Source organism: Catharus ustulatus, chromosome 6, assembly GCF_009819885.2.
Source record: "Catharus ustulatus isolate bCatUst1 chromosome 6, bCatUst1.pri.v2, whole genome shotgun sequence".
NCBI classification, from domain to species: domain Eukaryota; kingdom Metazoa; phylum Chordata; class Aves; order Passeriformes; family Turdidae; genus Catharus; species Catharus ustulatus.
In genome coordinates this window covers 8,701,703-8,718,479 of record NC_046226.1, presented here as the reverse complement: position 1 = coordinate 8,718,479, position 16,777 = coordinate 8,701,703, and the positions used below count along the sequence as shown (strand labels likewise).

Genomic DNA, 16,777 nt, shown 5'->3' with positions numbered 1-16,777 from the left:
GCAGCGAGACCTCGGCCTTGGGCAGGCTGACCTGCGCCTGGGGAGTTTTGACTTTGGGCAGCTTGACGCTGGGCATCTTGACGTCGGGCATCTTGAATCGGCCTTTCTCACCCTCCGCTGCTACGGTGGCCGTCTCGACGGTCACCTCCATGCCGGGCGCTTGGATATCGACCGCGGGCAGGGTAACGTCCGCTTTGGCTGCTGCCGAGGGCGCCGCCACTTGAGGCTCCTTGAGGCTGACGTCCACCTCGGCGGCCACGGTGCCCTTGGCCTCTCTGCTGCTGGACCAGCCAAAGGAAGGCATGCCGAACTTGGGCATCTTGAACTTGCCATCCTTGGTCTTGGTGACCTCCTTCTCTGGCACTTTGGCTTCTCCTTCAAGGCTGAGGGTAGCCTCGGGCGCCTGAAGGTCAACGCTGGCCTGTGGAAGGCTGACGTCGACGGAGGGCAGGCTGATGTCCACCCTGACATCTTCAATATCAGATTGTGTAATTTCTGAAATGTCATATTTTGATTTTTTATTGAAATCTCTTTTCTCTGTTTCAGTATTAGTTTTTGAAATTAATATGTTTTCTTTTGTTTCTTTCATGGTAATTTCTATTGTGGAAGATTTTATATTTCTTTTTTTCGGACTGGGCAACTGGCCTGCTGTCTTTTGTTTTATGTCTTTTTCCTCCATTTTTTCTGTGACTATTCCATTTTCTGCACTTAGAACCATTATTTCTCCACTTGTTCCAATTTCCTGAAGCCCTCCTTCATTTTCTTCATTTTTCAGTTTTACTTCTCTTTCACTTATCTGTGCTTCATCTTGGGCAGTTTCTTCCTTGGTAGTTGACCAGGTAAATGTAGGGAATTTTAACTTTGGCAATCTGAATTTGCTTTCTTTCCCATCTATATCTTTTTCTGCTGTCTTCATTCCAATTTCTATGTTTAAGGCTTTGTCATTTGTGGGCATGCCCTCTTCTTCTATCTGTTCCTTTTTTACCCTGTCTTCTGTGTCCTCTCTGCTCTCATCTCTTGATATTTTCATTTCAGTTTTTGGTGCTTTGGCCACTTTGAATGATGGCATTTGTATTTTCCAAGTAGACATTTCTGATTGTGCATCCGGTCTAAGAGTTTTCACATTGAAATTTCTGCTGTCCTGTGAAGTCGTATCAACTGTTTTTTCTGGCTCTGACTGTGGAACTTGACTTCCCTGTTTGGTGGCGTCAGTTTCTGTCTCTTTTCCTTTTAGCATTGAAATTCCATAATTTATTTTCTGTATATTTAGCATTTGTTTGTCTTCTTCTGTTTGTTTTTCTCCTGTTTCTAGTGTGTCAGATGTCTGTAATTCAGCTTTAGTAGTCCCTATTTCTAGCCCTTTTACCTGCACAGATCCTTTAGCTGTGTGACCCATCGAGTCTATGTTAATTCCACTTTCTCCATCTTTTTTATCTGCTGTTCCTTTCTGTTTCTTTTTTCGTGATTTTGATGAAGCTTTTGGTGATTTTTTAGTTGGGCTTACTTTCAGATCAGCTGTTTCTAAACTTGGCTTTGGTATCTCTATTGTTATCTCTGGTACTTCAGGTACACTAAATTCTGATGTTGCTTCCTTATCTTTTTCTTTTTTAATGCTTATTTCAACTTCAGGGCATTGTTTTACATGAGACGGAATGCCATTTTTCATTTCTTTTAAGTCTTTTGTTAAAGTTTCATGTTCCTCACCTGTTTTCATTTCATAAGCAGGAGATGTGGTATATTCAACAGTTAAGATTTCAGGATTTTCCAGACTTATATCATCTCTATCTATTTTTTCTCTTTCAGAAATTAGTGTAGTTTTTATTTCTTTTTTTTGCTTCTCTTGTGGTTCTGGTTTGGACCTGTGCATTCTGAATCCAATGCTAGGGAACTTCAGCTTCCTTTGGTTTCCTTTTTTCTCTTTGGTATGGACCTCCTGTGGAAATTGAGACTCTGTGTCCGTGCTTGTAGGGGAAATATCCTGCATAGCAGGCTCATATGCATCTGATGTACTATGAGATCTTCTGTGCCTCAATATCTTTTTATTTTTGATTGACTGAAATTTCGGCCATGATAATCTATCTTTCTTAGGTCTCTTACTTCTTCCTATCCTTTGGCTTGCAATTAATGTTTCCCTGTCTTCTTCTGAAATGGCTTTTCCTGAAACATGCAGTGTTTCTTCAGCAATGCTCTCACTGAGTTCTTTTTCCTAAAAGAACAAATAGTAGTCAGAAGATTAGAAGTAAACTGAATATAGATGCAACAGAAAATAAAAAACATACTATAAAATAAGTTTAAAAAAGAATTCTTTTATTAGCAGTATCTATTTGCTATATGAAAAAATTCCTGAAGACTACAAAAATATGCAATGTCAGGCAGAAATTACATAAAACAAATAGATTGTAAATATGGATTTCTAAAGATTTTTATTCCTTGAAAACATTACAGTAAACAGAGGTTCCTGTATGTATCTATATATATGTCTATATATGTATCTATATATGTGTCTGTACAAATATATGTTATATATACTATTTATATATATATGTATATGAAGAAAACATAATCTTTAAATTAATGGAAACCTATGAAAAGATCATAGGTCTATCAAAATATCAGTGGTTAGATGCAGATTTTTTTAATAGAAAGTCGTACCGAGGGGCTTTGGATAAAAAAGTTTACTGATATTTTACATTTTTGAACATACTGAATGTAAGTATTACAGAGATTACCCAAGTCTGTTCCATCAGTGGACAACTAACAATTAAAATATGCTAACTCACTGAAGAATATTTTTACACCCTAAAACAAGATTGTGGAGTTTTGTAAAATCTCTAGTCTCACTCAAGGTATTTAGAAAGCTGCAAATATTGTGTGGGGTTTTTTTTAAACTCACGAATATTCATGCTGGTAACTTTAAACACACGCCTGAGTCTGAAGAAGACACAAGTGTGTGTTTTATTACTATAATATGTTACCCAAACTTTATAAACAAATCAGATATCTACCTGGCCTATCCTTTCCTTTTTGTGCTGGGCTGTAGAGTGCTCTAGGTCTTCTTGCACAGAAATTTTTCTTTTGAGGCTGAATTGGACTCTGTATGGCTCGGAGTATTGGAGAATCTTCAGTGCATCTTCATATTTGATATTATCAAAAAATATTGTAGCACTTAGAAGCTGATCACCTGCAAGTGGAATAATACATAATTTTACTTAGTGTTTTCTTACAGTTTTTCATTTTAGTTTTGTATATACTACTTTCTATGTGTCTTTTTCAGTGTTCCAGTGAAAACTGATTTTTTTTTTTTGGTGTACAAAAAATCACATTTCATTATTGATCTTAGAAATTATTAATATGGACAGGTTAAGCTCACAGATAACATTAGTTGGTTTGAAATCTACTATTTCTGATACCTAAAGAAATGGCAGATCACACAGCTACAAATCTCATTATTTAAAGATATAAAATAAAGTATGAATAAAAAAATCAGACTGTACCTTCTCTAAGACTAAATATTTTTGAAGCAGGAGATTCCTTAAGTACTCTTTTAATAAATATTCCTTCATTTCCTCCACCTTTCACACTAAAACCACTAGCACCAGCTTCCACTTCCGTTTTCAGGGTCACTTCCATCGTCTCCTAGAGACAGAAAAAGATATGAATTTATAATTTTTATTCATTTGTATTAAAGGGTTCTGTGTTGTTCTACAAGAAAAACTTTTGTCTCCTCAGGTATATTTTCAACGGCTCAAGAAAAATTATCCAAAATAGAAAATAAACTTAGTGTGGGTTTGATTCTGTTCTAAATTGTAAATTAAGCATTTGCGTTAGTTAGGTTGGATCAAGGTCATAGGGAAAATAGGTTATAATTTGGAAGTGTGAAGCATATGGAAACTTTTAGGGCTGAAAGACTGTATTTTTTGTGAAGATGTTAACCACTCAAATTAAAGTCAATGGGCCAGAAAAGTCAGACTAAGAGCTAATGCTGTACTGCACTCAAATCAGAGAAGGCTAAAGAAAGAATTCTAAAAAGAACTATGGAAGAACCACAAATAGGACAAATAAATATGTATGCCTATGCCACAACTCGGCCACTCATGAAGTTCCTGGTCACAACAAGTCCAAAGTGATTTTCTGCCCATTTGTCCTTCCTTCTGTCCAGCCATTCATGTCTGTGTGTTATAACAAACTTTGCTATTTACAAAAGTACAATTTACAATTTAGGCTCCTGTCTAAAACTACAGAGTGCTTTTAGACTGACCTGTGGATGACTCTGTTTTGATCTGTCTGTAGAATGCTTTTTGTTTTCTTCTTGAAGCTGAAAAATAATTTTTGATTATTTCACGTTCAGAAGCTATAGTGTTTTTAAGTACAACAAAAGTTAGTAGTTAAAATTCCTAGTTTAGAATAAGAAATGAGGCTGACTTTAATGGCAAGAGAGCAAAATCAGGATCAAGTGCAATATACAACATGAATGATTAAACTATACTAATCCCAGTAGTAAATTATATGCCAAGGCCTCCCTTCATTGTACCAAAACTTGCATTAAATCAGAGACCATTGTACCAAAATTTGCATTTGGTCAGAGACCAAATGTCTTAAGATACTGGGAGCTTTCCTGTGTTCTAATGTTCATCTTTCAATTTTATTTCTTTTTTTACTTACTGAATTTTAAACTGTTGCCTACTTAACATGGCTGTACTGATTAAATTTCTAACTCGGAATAACCAAGAGGTACAGGTAATTTTGAAATACTCATTAGTTAGATTCAAGCCAGTTATATATTCTAAGAGGAAAACCACTATAATTCCTTTATGCTCTCTGCCTAATGTCCTTTACAGAATTAAATCAAATGCATTTTCTTGCCAAGAAACAAGAGCATGGTCAGCAAGTCCAGCACAAAACAAATCCATCAATAAACATAGATACAATTTCGGTGGTGACAGGATGACAATATGGCTGCAGCAATGCCCCATTCTATGACATCTGATCCTCTGCTACTTGTGGGAGCTAAAGCCTCTTGAATCAACTTGATAAAGCCATGCCTGCATGAAAATTCAGTATCTTGCCTTTAAATAGTCGTCTTCTATGGGATACTCATAAACTGGAGAGGATCCTTGTGGCCTTGGACGAATGTCTTCTACTGCCACTTCATTAACCTGTGGAAAAGACATGAGCAGTGGAAAAGGAACATCCACCATTACACAGTGATTCATTTTTAGAAGTGTTTCTCTAGTTATCCATAGTGTCCTCCTGAGTAAAAATACTTCATTAGTGATGGTGGATAAAAAATAACCAGTAACTCTTTTTTAAGGTCAAGAACAAATACAGTTTTCATGTTAAAGCACTCAAAACCACAAGGGACAGAGTTCTGAGACACAAAAAACAGTGGTAAGCTTATTTTGATTTTCTTTATGTGTTGTATGTACAGACAGATCAATTAGTAATAACTGAAAAAGTAAAAAAAAAAATCCCTTCCCTGTTCATATTTGCACACCTAAACTTTGCATCCAATGGCTTCAAACTTTATTGCCCTCTATAGGCAAGCAAACCATGGAAAAGTCCCAGCAGGAATTTCTGCTGACAAGCACTTGGCATTCTTCCTTCTTCAGTCAGACAATAGGGAACCTAAACTATCTAAATCCTTAAAGAAAAGTTATTGCAGTTAACAACCATGTAATAGTTTGCTAAGTCTTGGTAGTAAACTTATGCCAATGAACCATGGCAATGAGCAGATGCCTTTACACTGAAACATCTTTCTGGTTTTTGAGCTGGCAGGACAATCCCAAGCTAAAATACATTTTTAATGGGGAGGAAAATCACCAGCAAGACCCAGCTACAAACAAAATATTTAAGATCCCATTTTGCCAAACTGTCATCACAGAAAAATTCAACTCTAAAAAACTCACAGAATCTTCATCCTCTGCATCTGCAACAGCATCAGCATCTCCTGGGGGCTCAGCCGGTGTCAGCTGTCGTCCAGAACCTGAAAGCAGCACACAGGCTGTTGGTGCCTGCACGATCCACACCGAGACAGAGCAGTCAGCTGGCAAACTGAAACCCTCTGGAGCAGCATGGCAAGGGATGTGCACAGGCCACTGGAAAGGCCTGCCTTAATTTAGATTCCTAGCATCACAGAATGGTTTGGGTTGGAAGGGACCTTAAAGATCATCTAGCTCTCCCTACTAGCCATGGGCAGGGATTGTAATCTGGTTTACTTCTAGTTCAACATCTTCTCCAGTCTGGGGATTTTTCTCCTTCACAAAAGCCTTTAAGTTTCTGGGTATTTCTGTATCTTTGAAAGAAAAAGAAAAGCAGTGGTCATCTGCTGACCCCTGTCTCCTGCATGAGCCTCCACCTTTCCAAAGGGACTGAATGCAGCCCACAATGAAGGCTTGGAGGGATTGGAGACCAGAAAAAGGAAAGAAGAGGTGTGCAGAGGGAATCTGAAGTGTTTTTCCCTGAATTGTTTTATTCTTTAAAATATTAGAATCAGTAATTAACAGTGTGCTAATTCACAATAAATTAAATTGATTGAAATTCCCCATATTGAAACTCTTTCTTGCTTCTGACAAAGGTCTTAAGAACAGAAGAGTCAATATCATGAACCTTGATAGACATAAAGACTCTGTTTTCTTAGTTTTTAAAAGTATTGAGGATGGACAGAGATGACGTGAAGGAGACGGGCTGTCTGAAAGCATGATTCTCTTGAAATGCTTTAAATCGGGCACCAAAGAATGAAAACAGCATGAACTGGAACATGTTTTCAGAGATCCGGGCTTAGCCAGTAGAGGACAGTGTGGCTGAACAACACATTCCCTAATGCAGCAGCTATTCACACACGTGCCCAAGTCCTTGTCCCAATAACTATGTCTCTTTCCTGTCTCCATGCTTGTTTTTTCCAAGCCATCAAGCTGTCTAGCTCCACAACACTCAGTTCTGCAACTGCCATTACTATACATAGTTTTGGCTCTCCTAAATGGATCCTCTGGCTTAAAAATATGCTCAAAAACTCGAGAAAACAACTGACAAGAAGAACTGTGCAACTCATTGTCTGTTTTAAATGGAGAATCTTTGGGCTGGAACACAAGATTTCTGGACGTTACACGCTGTGTGTGCAGACAAGATGGCATGACTTAGTCATGTCTGCAGTCCCTGACTTTCACACGCTGCCAAACTCTTGTTAAAGCGGCTGGGATTTTGTTGGTCATTCCTCACAATTTTCTGATCTCCTATGTTCACTTTTTCCTTGATTTTTTGAAGATGAAATTATATAGTGCAGGCAAAGTTTTGAAAAAGCTATGCCCCAGTGGTCAGTGATGGACCACTTTGTTAAGATGAATGGAAATAGTGTGCTTCCAGTGGGAATATCCCGTAGCAGTCTGTGGGTCAAGCTTCCAAACTTGATAAAATAGAAGGCAATCCACATTAGCCATATATACAGCATCATAATCAGCTCTCCTGCAGTATTCCAACTCCAGGGAATTAGGATCAACCCAGAACACATCAGGGCAGCCAGACCATTCCTCCTTTAGCCTTCACAACACTAATCCTGGCACCTACAATGGACAATTCTAGCAAATTCTAGAAAATGGTCTTAATACACATTTTAACTCAGATGAAAGGCCTGCTTGAAATTAAGTTTGTTTTTTTTTCAAAAGCTCTAGCATTTGCAGTTTTCAGAATCTCAAGAAAACTGAAAAATTAGCATAACCTTGCTAAAAAAATTAGACATGGATTTATGAACCTGTTTTTAAGCATTTCTGCTTGAAAATTCTGGAATGCGTTCATGAAGCACTTCACCAAATGCATTTTAATAAGCATCATATGAGGAGAAGATCTGCAAGATTGATGCTTGATTGTTTAATTTGTCTAGTGCTTCTAGAGATTCAGGTGCCAACAATAAATTTTATGGCTGTTACTAAAATTCCAAGAAATAGTAAGGACTTAGTCTTGTGGTATTGCCGTATTTTTCACTTGGGAGAATCCCACCCACAAGCTCTGCAGTCCAGTAGAATGACTTAACAGAAAACTGCTTGGATTGCTGGAGTGTTTGCTGTTCAGTGCAACACTTCAACGTTAACTGCAGCATTGATCCCTGGTGGCTGCCAATAATTTTGCTACTGGAAAAGAAACAGGAAAGAATCATCTGTGAGACTTCTTAGGCTGGTTCACTGCAGTTTCTCTTGTTTTACTCTGATGTAAAACACTTCAGTTGTCTGGAGCTGAAGCAATGCAAGTACTAAATGTTCTCCTAAACTGTGGTAGTAGTGTCTTTTCCTACAAAAATCAGCCAACATATTGCTGTCCCCAGGGCAAACAGAGACGTGGCTGAGATTTCATGGAGGGGCATCAGACACAGATGATCTTCCCTCCCTAAGCTTCATACTGAGGTTTTTCCATCCACCCTGATTTCCCCACACTCTGCCCAGGTTGGCCCTCTACGATAGTTAACCCATGTTGTGTTAAAGACTTGTTGTGCCCTTGATTCCTACCGTAGACTAAGATTTGCTTCTGATTATTTCCTGATTCAGAATACTTTCAAAAGTAATCTACAAAAGAGGGGCATTACAGTACATTTTCAGCAAAGCCTTCTTTCTGAGTAGAAAAGCCTGCGCCAATAAATTATGATTTATATGCATGTCATTCTCATGCCCTGAATAGTAGCAATGCCAACATTTTATAGATTTTAACTCTTTTTTATGGACCCTGGACAATCAATGCTTTGTTCAAAATGTTTTCATAAACAAGATGGAATTCACATCAGTGACTACTTCTAATAGCCACTGGACTGACTTCAGAACAAGGGAATTTTTGAAAGTAAGCAGTAGGAGTTATATAGGCTGGATCATTTTCGTATCATATGACTGAAATGTGTATCTGCTTTTAGAAATGCAATTTTTCAAAAATTATTTTATCTTTAGCCTAGCAACCCAGATGGACTGTTTGGGGAAAATCAGAAGGAAAAAATAAAAACAGGTTATTTTTTGGTATTCACATTAAGTGGGCAACAGTCTCCAAAATCACATTTCATACAATATGATGGAGTCCAAGTATGTCAGTGTCATTGAATTGAAATAAAATGTGCTTTAATGTATTGTATAAAGAGAAAACCTAATTTTAATTGGAACACTGGCATATAAAATTTCTGTGATTTGTATACTTTAAAGTAAAATAAAACAATACATGAAAATACCGGAGATATTAATAAAAGAAACAATAATATATTTTGCTGATCATCCTAGCTTCTCTGCTTCCACACTATAGCCCTGTCTCTGCAATTCTTAGATTTGGGCTTTTTGTTTTGTAAGATTTTGTACTGAAGTTATATTTGCATATGAATAGTGAATTTAAGTAATCTGCTCTTAACTTTAGGTATATTACTTTTTCTTGCATCAACTTCAATGTTACTTCAACAAATAGTTTTTCTTAACAGACAGAAACCTGATCCATGATAAATACCTGTCCACAGGTGAAAAGTTTTATGCGTTCTTCACTCACTTATTGTTATTTAAAGTCACAACCTGTGCCTTTTGTTTATGAGGATTTTGGCATTTGCTAGTTACTATTTCTAAGCTGTAACAAGAAAGTAACAGTCCTGTTTGTGCAGTGTTGTGGAAATAACTCTGAGTCCATAGCCAGTTAGAAAACTTGTGCCTTGACCTGTGGGCAAGGCTGGGACACCTTTAGATCATGTCTTTTCTGACAATGCAAAGCACTCTCTGGACACATACCCTCATTTGTGTTATTAATAAGGAGAAGGAGGAATGAATAATTGCAAGACGAACAGCAGCAGAAATAATTCAGTATCATTGTCATTGTTGACACTGTGTTTGACCCACTAAAGAATTCATACATGTAGGTCAGCAGTTTTAATGGTGCCTCCTCATGGGCTTATGTTTTGTTGTAAAAAAGATGTGCATGACTGCTGTCATGGACAGCTTCAGCTGGCTCTGGTACCAGACCTCTCCTGCAGCTGTCAGTCCCTGTACCTGCAGGTCTGTCTGTCCCTCTGCCCCCAGCCCCTATCGTGGGGCTGTTATTCCTCATGCACAAATGGCTGGTAACTGCTAATGCATTTCTCCAGAATGTCTTTTGTTTTTAGAACCACACCCCTCTCTCCAGATGGATGGTGTGCGTGACTTTTCCCCCACAGCTTGTTCTCCCTCTCGTGCAGGTATCACAATTACTGGGATTCCTTTTCCTCCCTCCGAGCTCTCACCGCCGCCTGAGCAGCGCTGCCCAGAAGTCCCCCAGCCCCTTCTGATTCACTTCTTAGAGTTGAAATAGGGAATACTCAGAATAGTTAGAATATTTTAAATCGTGGGTCCCAGTTCAGGAAAGCACTTGATAACAGGAACACTATGCACATGGCTGGCATTTGTCTTGGCCTCTCAAGAGCACTTTTTCAGATAGGTAAGTTCACCTGACTCCCAAGCGAGCAACGCTGGAGGGAAATGATCCTGCAAGCATCAGCTGCTAAGATAAGAATCTGAAAGTGTCTGCAAATAAACCTTGTTAGGCATGTGCAGTGCTCCTGATGAAAGCTGCCATGAAGTTTAAACCATGGTTTAGAGCCCAGGCTCTCGCACAGTCTCGAGACTTGAGAAGGTTCACAGCATTTCCAGTAAACAGCTCCAGTGATGCTGGGGAAAACCACCAGCAAAAAAAAATCAGGAGGTTCATCTTCTACAGAGATTTCCTAGTGCATTCCAGAGACCTGGATTCATTCCACTGTCCTGCAAGCTCCCAGGGGCTGAGTTACAACAACTGCAGGGCAGGGCTGTGGGGCACGGCCGGAATGCTGCGGCTGTCGCTGCATGCGGGCAGGGCGCAGGGCCTGGGGACATGCGGGCACTCTGTCACGGAGACACAGCCTCTCCCCTCCATGCAGAGATGTCATTTACTGCGCTTGAACCGCTGCCAGCCAGACAGAGCAGCCCCAGTACAAGCAGCAGCTCGTCAGCTCTGAGCAGAGCAGGGCTCAGTGCAGCAGGCAGGCCTGCCTCAGAGAAAGTGTTAGAGTGAGCACAGCATCGCCCCTCTGCTCTGTGCTGGGACAGGGACCCTCCCACCAAGCCCTGACACTTCTGTGGGATGAAGACAAAGCAGGGCTCTGTGGAATGAAGATAAAGATTTTGCTGCTGAAGGAGTTTAACAGGCCTTGTTATCAGCGGGATGCTATCAGAACCAGCTGGGCCGGTGCTCAAGCTACACTCCTGCCTTTGTTCTGCGCTGGTTTGGCAATGCCCCTTGGCTGCACTCTGTCCCTGGGCTGCATACTTGTGCTCTGATGAATGCAGCTCAGACCTGGGAGCCGAAAGCTTGGAGCAGAGTCGTGCTAAAGGAGCAGCTACTCCCAAATAACCAACGTGTGTGAATAGTTTCCTTCCATTCAAGGCATGAACAAGATGTTTTGATTCATTGCCTTGGTATGTTAAGCTGCCCTTGTTGGCTGTTAGAGCACTTCATTAAAAGCCTTCAAATCATTTCATCTCGAAAACTTTTGAAGACATTATATATATGTGAGTTACAATCATGAGTCTCCTTGCCCAGCCAGAGGAGTGTCCATGAAGTTAACACTTATTTTTATCAAACAGAACAGTACTCTGCTCTGCAAAGTACATCCAAGCAGGGAAATGTCTAAGGAATTAAGGTCCCTTGCAGACCATACTGAGCTCTGTAGGATTTTATAGAGCATTTTCTACATGTTGACTAATATCAGGAAAGATGTGTAAGAGCACTGGCAACAAAGAACTGATAAAAACATTACCATAAAACGAGAAACTAACAGCCCCCAGATGAAGAGTGAATGGCTTTCCCACGAGTGTGTGTTTATTGATAAACTCTGCCCACAAATTTAAAAGTATTAAAAGCATTCCTGTTCATATTTCACAATAGGAGCAAAAACTTTAGTCAGGGTGATCAGAAGAAAGTTCTTAATGCTTACAGTGGTCCACCTTTCCTCTTCCACCTTTCCTTTTTATTAAGGATAAACTTAACAGAAACCACAGAACAATTCGAGCATGAAAATAAATCACTCTAGTGGGGCTCTGCACAGACCTTCTCAGCTTGAGTCATATTTATCATGAAAAGCACAGGGGACTTTTTTTTTTCCAATTGTCAAACTGAAATTTCCCAGATCCTGAGTTAATGACTTTCATCTAGCTATCATTTATTGGTTACTTGGCTATATAGGAAAGGTAGTTTGGCCAGATCCACGTAACTCTTCTGCTACAAGGATAAAATATTAACTAAAGTATTTCATTAGTCTAATATTTCACCTCTTACTGAAACAGAATAATGCTTGCTATGAGTAACAGAGAGTTTGAAAATAAGCTCTTAACCAAAGTTTATTGCAGGGACATGAACAGAGTGATGTCCAAAAGTGACAGCAAAAGCAGACAGAAGTGGTTAATAGCTGTATTTGGCTCTCCTGGTCCATCCCTTCTCTTCCTAGCTAAAACACTGCTACAAGTGGCAGAGTGAAAAAGGAAGCTGGAGAAATGCTCATGGTACCCAGCAGACAAGCAGAGGTTTGGTGCTGTTTCCCCTAGGCCATGGCTCTGTCTCAGAATCACAAGTTTTGTATAATCTCTAGTTTTAGTCTGTTTGCATGGAGGGTAGGTGTAACTTTCTGCCCTGTGTCTCTGTCTTGCATGTCTTAGGCAGGAATTTTCCTCTTTCTCAGGTTTTATGTAACAGAATGGGTTTCCAGTCTGTGCTTTACTTCCTGCATGAATTTGTACAGTGTTTTCTTGCATAATGTTGTGATAATGCAGTGAATTGGGACCATCTCTGGTAATTATAATTTTCCAGGTTTGAAGGGCATGTTCTCACAAAGATGATAAGAGAAGGGAATTAGTTTTTAGCAGTTGTTGCTCTGTGTGCCCAAGCTCCTCGACTGAACCAAAATTGCTTACCACCCTTTTGGACAGAAAGTGAGTTAGCAATTCATAGCCAAACAAAGCAATAAAGACAGGTCTAATCCACCCTGAACCTTAACAGTTTTATCTCCTGGGGCTCTCAACAGTTTTATCTCTTGGGATATATTGGTTTTACTTGCAATTGATTTGCTACCGTGCTGTAAATAGTTGTATGGATACCCAAACAAAATTTCCTGGAGTGTCTCTGCCCATCTGGATGATCTGAGTTTTAAGAAGGGCTTCAGGAACATGTTGCAAATGCAGAGCTCTCACTTACCAGCTTCAGAAACCCTAATGGGAACTACACTGCAGCTATTTGGTTATCCAGTATATTAATCAGGCATCTTGCAGTTTTCTCCCCTCTGAAAGAAACCCCTTGACCTATACAACAAGCTAGACTTGGGAAGGGAGTGCACAGCACATCTGGCTCCCTCTCAGAGCAAGGAGCAGATTCCTGCTGCCTTCCTTGTTAGATAGCTGTGAACTCAGCTCCTACCATGACTCACCTAGGAGCACGGGCAGGTGGGTGCCTATTGCAGATAAGGCCCATAAAGATCACAAAAATTAACTTTGCCACATTCCTTCCCCTCTCTGATTCACCCTTCCAAGAATTCAGGCTTCTACCAGAGCAGATTGCCTGTTCCACTGCCAAAGCACAGCCCTGCTCAGATTTATAAATGAATCAAATGAATGCATTTATGGAAAATGATCTCTCTGCCTGCGTAGGCTTGATTGGCAGCCCTGGAGACTCAATCTCTCTGGCCACAGAACCAGTATTTCTTCAGAAGAAGTGGTTGTAACCCCAAGCTGTCTCTTAAGGTAGCCCAGTACTGACACACTGAAGAAAGATGCTAATTCTCGGTGGTTTTGGTAGAAAGTACATTTGTTCTGTAAGAATAGGTCTTAAGATAAGAATAGAGGAACTGTTAACATTTTGCAAAAAGCCCAAAGAAACTGACGCAGGCTTTGTATAAATGGCACTTACCACTCCAAATTAGAAACAGATTTTTTTAGCCCAAACTGTTAAAAATGCTCTTCAAACACTTTGTTTAAAAAAATTGCCATCAGAATCCATGCTCAGTAAATTTTTTTCTATTTGGAGATAAATATAAATAAATACATACATATATATATCGAGAGAAAGAGTGCATATTATGATCCCTTATGGTGTTAAGGTCCTTATGGTCTAGAAGACTTCTATTTTTCCTTATCCCACTGATAAAATTCAGTGCATAATTAAGTGCATAATTAAGTTGCAGATACAGCAATATTAATGGAGTGATGCTACTTTGGCTGTCTCTCTGGTATGCTGGACACAGCCCCTGTCAAAACAGGAATGCAGAAAAAAACCTTGTAGTGTTCCCACAACCTTTTATGGGGGCTTTTATATAAATATCTGCCTTTGGAAACAGGTTTTCAGTTTGAGAGAAAATTCCCTGGGCAACTTGTTTGGATGTAAATCACCACAGAAGAAAATATCTTTTAAGCTTTTAAATTCCTTAATGTATATGTAATACAAGAGATATGGGAGAAAGGTGACAGAAAATTATTATGGGAAAATATTTTACATCAAAGATAAAGTTAACAGTTCCCTTATTTTGTTAAGATAAAAATCTTTTCTGTCAATAAACACTGATAGTAGCAAAATAGCATTTAGCACAGCTCACTTTTCCTTGTTTTTGTGTGGAAGAAGATTCTCTTTAAAATTAGAGATTATTTCTGGATGCACAGTGGGTTTACAAAAGCGTAAAATCTCATTTACAGATAAATTAATCCATTGAGTCATATAAATAAATAAATTAGCTTAGTTCTGCCCACATCAGTGTAATTCAAATCTGAATAAATGGACTATAAACTTAGGTTTCAGTCACAAAAAGGTCAGATTTCAAAATAATTGAATTGGTCACATACCAAATTCTTTTTGAAAATGTTGTCTCTTGATTTCAGCCCATTGGCTTTTACCTCTTTTCTGAATATCTTTCTCTAACAGATGTATACCTTGCCCCATCATTTTCTTAACAAGACATTTGATGCATGTCCTCTTTTACAAATTAATTCTGTTAACTTAATTTTCATTGTTTGAAATCAGAAATAATTATGTTAAGACTTAAAAGTATTGGAATTTAAAGTGCATATTAATTTACAAAAGAAAAAACTGACACTGATAAAATTTTGTAGCATGATATTTTTGAAAAAAGAAAATTGAATCTTTGCATGTGGTTTTTAAATGGTTCAGTATGGATTTTCCATTTCTGTACCTCCTAGCACCCCAAAAATAACAAATCAAAATGCTTGCTTAATAGATTAGAGAAAAACACAGTTTAGTTAAGGAAATAGATTTCAGTTTTAGGTTTCACAGACACTTGTATAAATGATAGGGAGAAACCATTTCTTTAAAGACTCTTTACTGTAGTTCTGGATTTCTTTCTGGTTAAAGACTAAAATAGTGAGAAAGTGAATGCACTGTGGCTCATCCATGTAGTAACTGGTGAATGAATTGAGATGGGTGGAGTTGTTTGAAAGCACTAAGAGGACTGTTTCTTGGATCTGATTATCAACCCTAACGCTGACTCAAAACATTTCCAAACATCCAGAGCTTCTCTGTAATACGAAAATAATGATATCTAATGGAAATTAGTAATGTTATCATAATGGTCTGTTCACACTCAGGTTAAGTATTTTGTAATTCAGTTAAAACAGGATGCATTCTTTTTGAAGGCACATGGTAAGGTTTTTCTTGATGAAAAGCTGTGCTAGATTCAGACTAATAAGAGAGAGTAAATTACATTTTGCTTTCCAGCCAGATCAAGAGCTCCACTGAAATAAAACAGCTTAAATACCAATACAAAGTATAAGGAAAATGAATATCCTGGGGCTTTAGTTACAGTTTTTGAGATCTGCTGCAAGGTGGCTTTTTCAGAGTCATTTAAATCTGTGCAACAGGAGGACAATCCAGTGGCTTGTCCTCACTCTGAAGAACAGCAATGACCACCTTGATTTGTGGAACTGTGAAGAGCTTGAGCAACAGGAAAGAGTGGGAGGCACCTGGAGATGCCCTTCAGTCCATCTGTAGGGTTTTATGCATCTTTGCACAGATTATTTTTAAACCAATGGTGTTTTACTACCTTTGCTCTCTTGCACCCTGCCTGATCCACAGCCCCAGTGAGGACTCTGCTGTCTGAACAGAGGTTGAGCTCTCTGTGAGCTCTGTGTGCAGCACAGAGACCACTGCTCTCTCCTAAGGAAGGTGTATTTGCATTCCTTGCACTGTGCACAGCTTACAGTCAATAATGCCAGAAAAGAACGATTGCTACCATGAAATTATCCCATCTAAAACAAAAGGCTCCACCACCATCTCACTGTGACATTCTTAAATGCTGCAATCCCAAAGTCCTCCATGGACTGAAATGTTAATAGGGTTTTAGCAGAGACTGAAATATTTGCTTTATATAGTGGTGTTGGGGCAGTGTTGACAGAATTCTGCAACTCCACTGAGAGAAGAATTTGTTTCTTTCTTGATCACAAATACTTTGAACACTACTTAATCCCACTTTGAACTCTCAGGAAGAAGATCTGCCCCCATTTGACCAAAAGAGAGTAAAGAAAAGCATTCTGCTGATCTTAGAAGACAAACACTCAGGACTCTTCAGAGAAATCAAGCACAGGGCTTGCGATGCAAAAGGGGACAGATGGGCAAAGGGCAAAGACAAACCCACATGTAAGTGCAGAGTAAGCCACAGAATCATAGAATCACAGAATGGTCTAAAAATGACCTTAAGGATCATCCCATTCCAAACCCCCTGCCATGGACAGAGACACGTTTCACTAGACCAGGTTGCTCAAAGCCTCCCGAA

General features: G+C 39.0%; 1 protein-coding gene across 1 annotated transcript in view; it reads right to left on the bottom strand.

Moving 5' to 3' along the window:
• LOC116997305 (protein AHNAK2) overlaps positions 1 to 16,777 on the bottom strand; it is a 74,189-nt gene that overhangs the window by 21,059 nt on the left and 36,353 nt on the right. Inside the window, exons 2-9 of the mRNA XM_042779369.1 lie at positions 5,907 to 5,983; positions 5,067 to 5,156; positions 4,259 to 4,315; positions 3,495 to 3,636; positions 3,006 to 3,181; positions 782 to 2,206; positions 634 to 652; positions 437 to 471 (exon numbers count right to left, since the gene is read on the bottom strand). Of these exons, the coding sequence (XP_042635303.1) occupies positions 437 to 471; positions 634 to 652; positions 782 to 2,206; positions 3,006 to 3,181; positions 3,495 to 3,636; positions 4,259 to 4,315; positions 5,067 to 5,156; positions 5,907 to 5,983 (2,021 nt within the window). The remainder of the gene's footprint in view (positions 1 to 436; positions 472 to 633; positions 653 to 781; positions 2,207 to 3,005; positions 3,182 to 3,494; positions 3,637 to 4,258; positions 4,316 to 5,066; positions 5,157 to 5,906; positions 5,984 to 16,777) is intronic.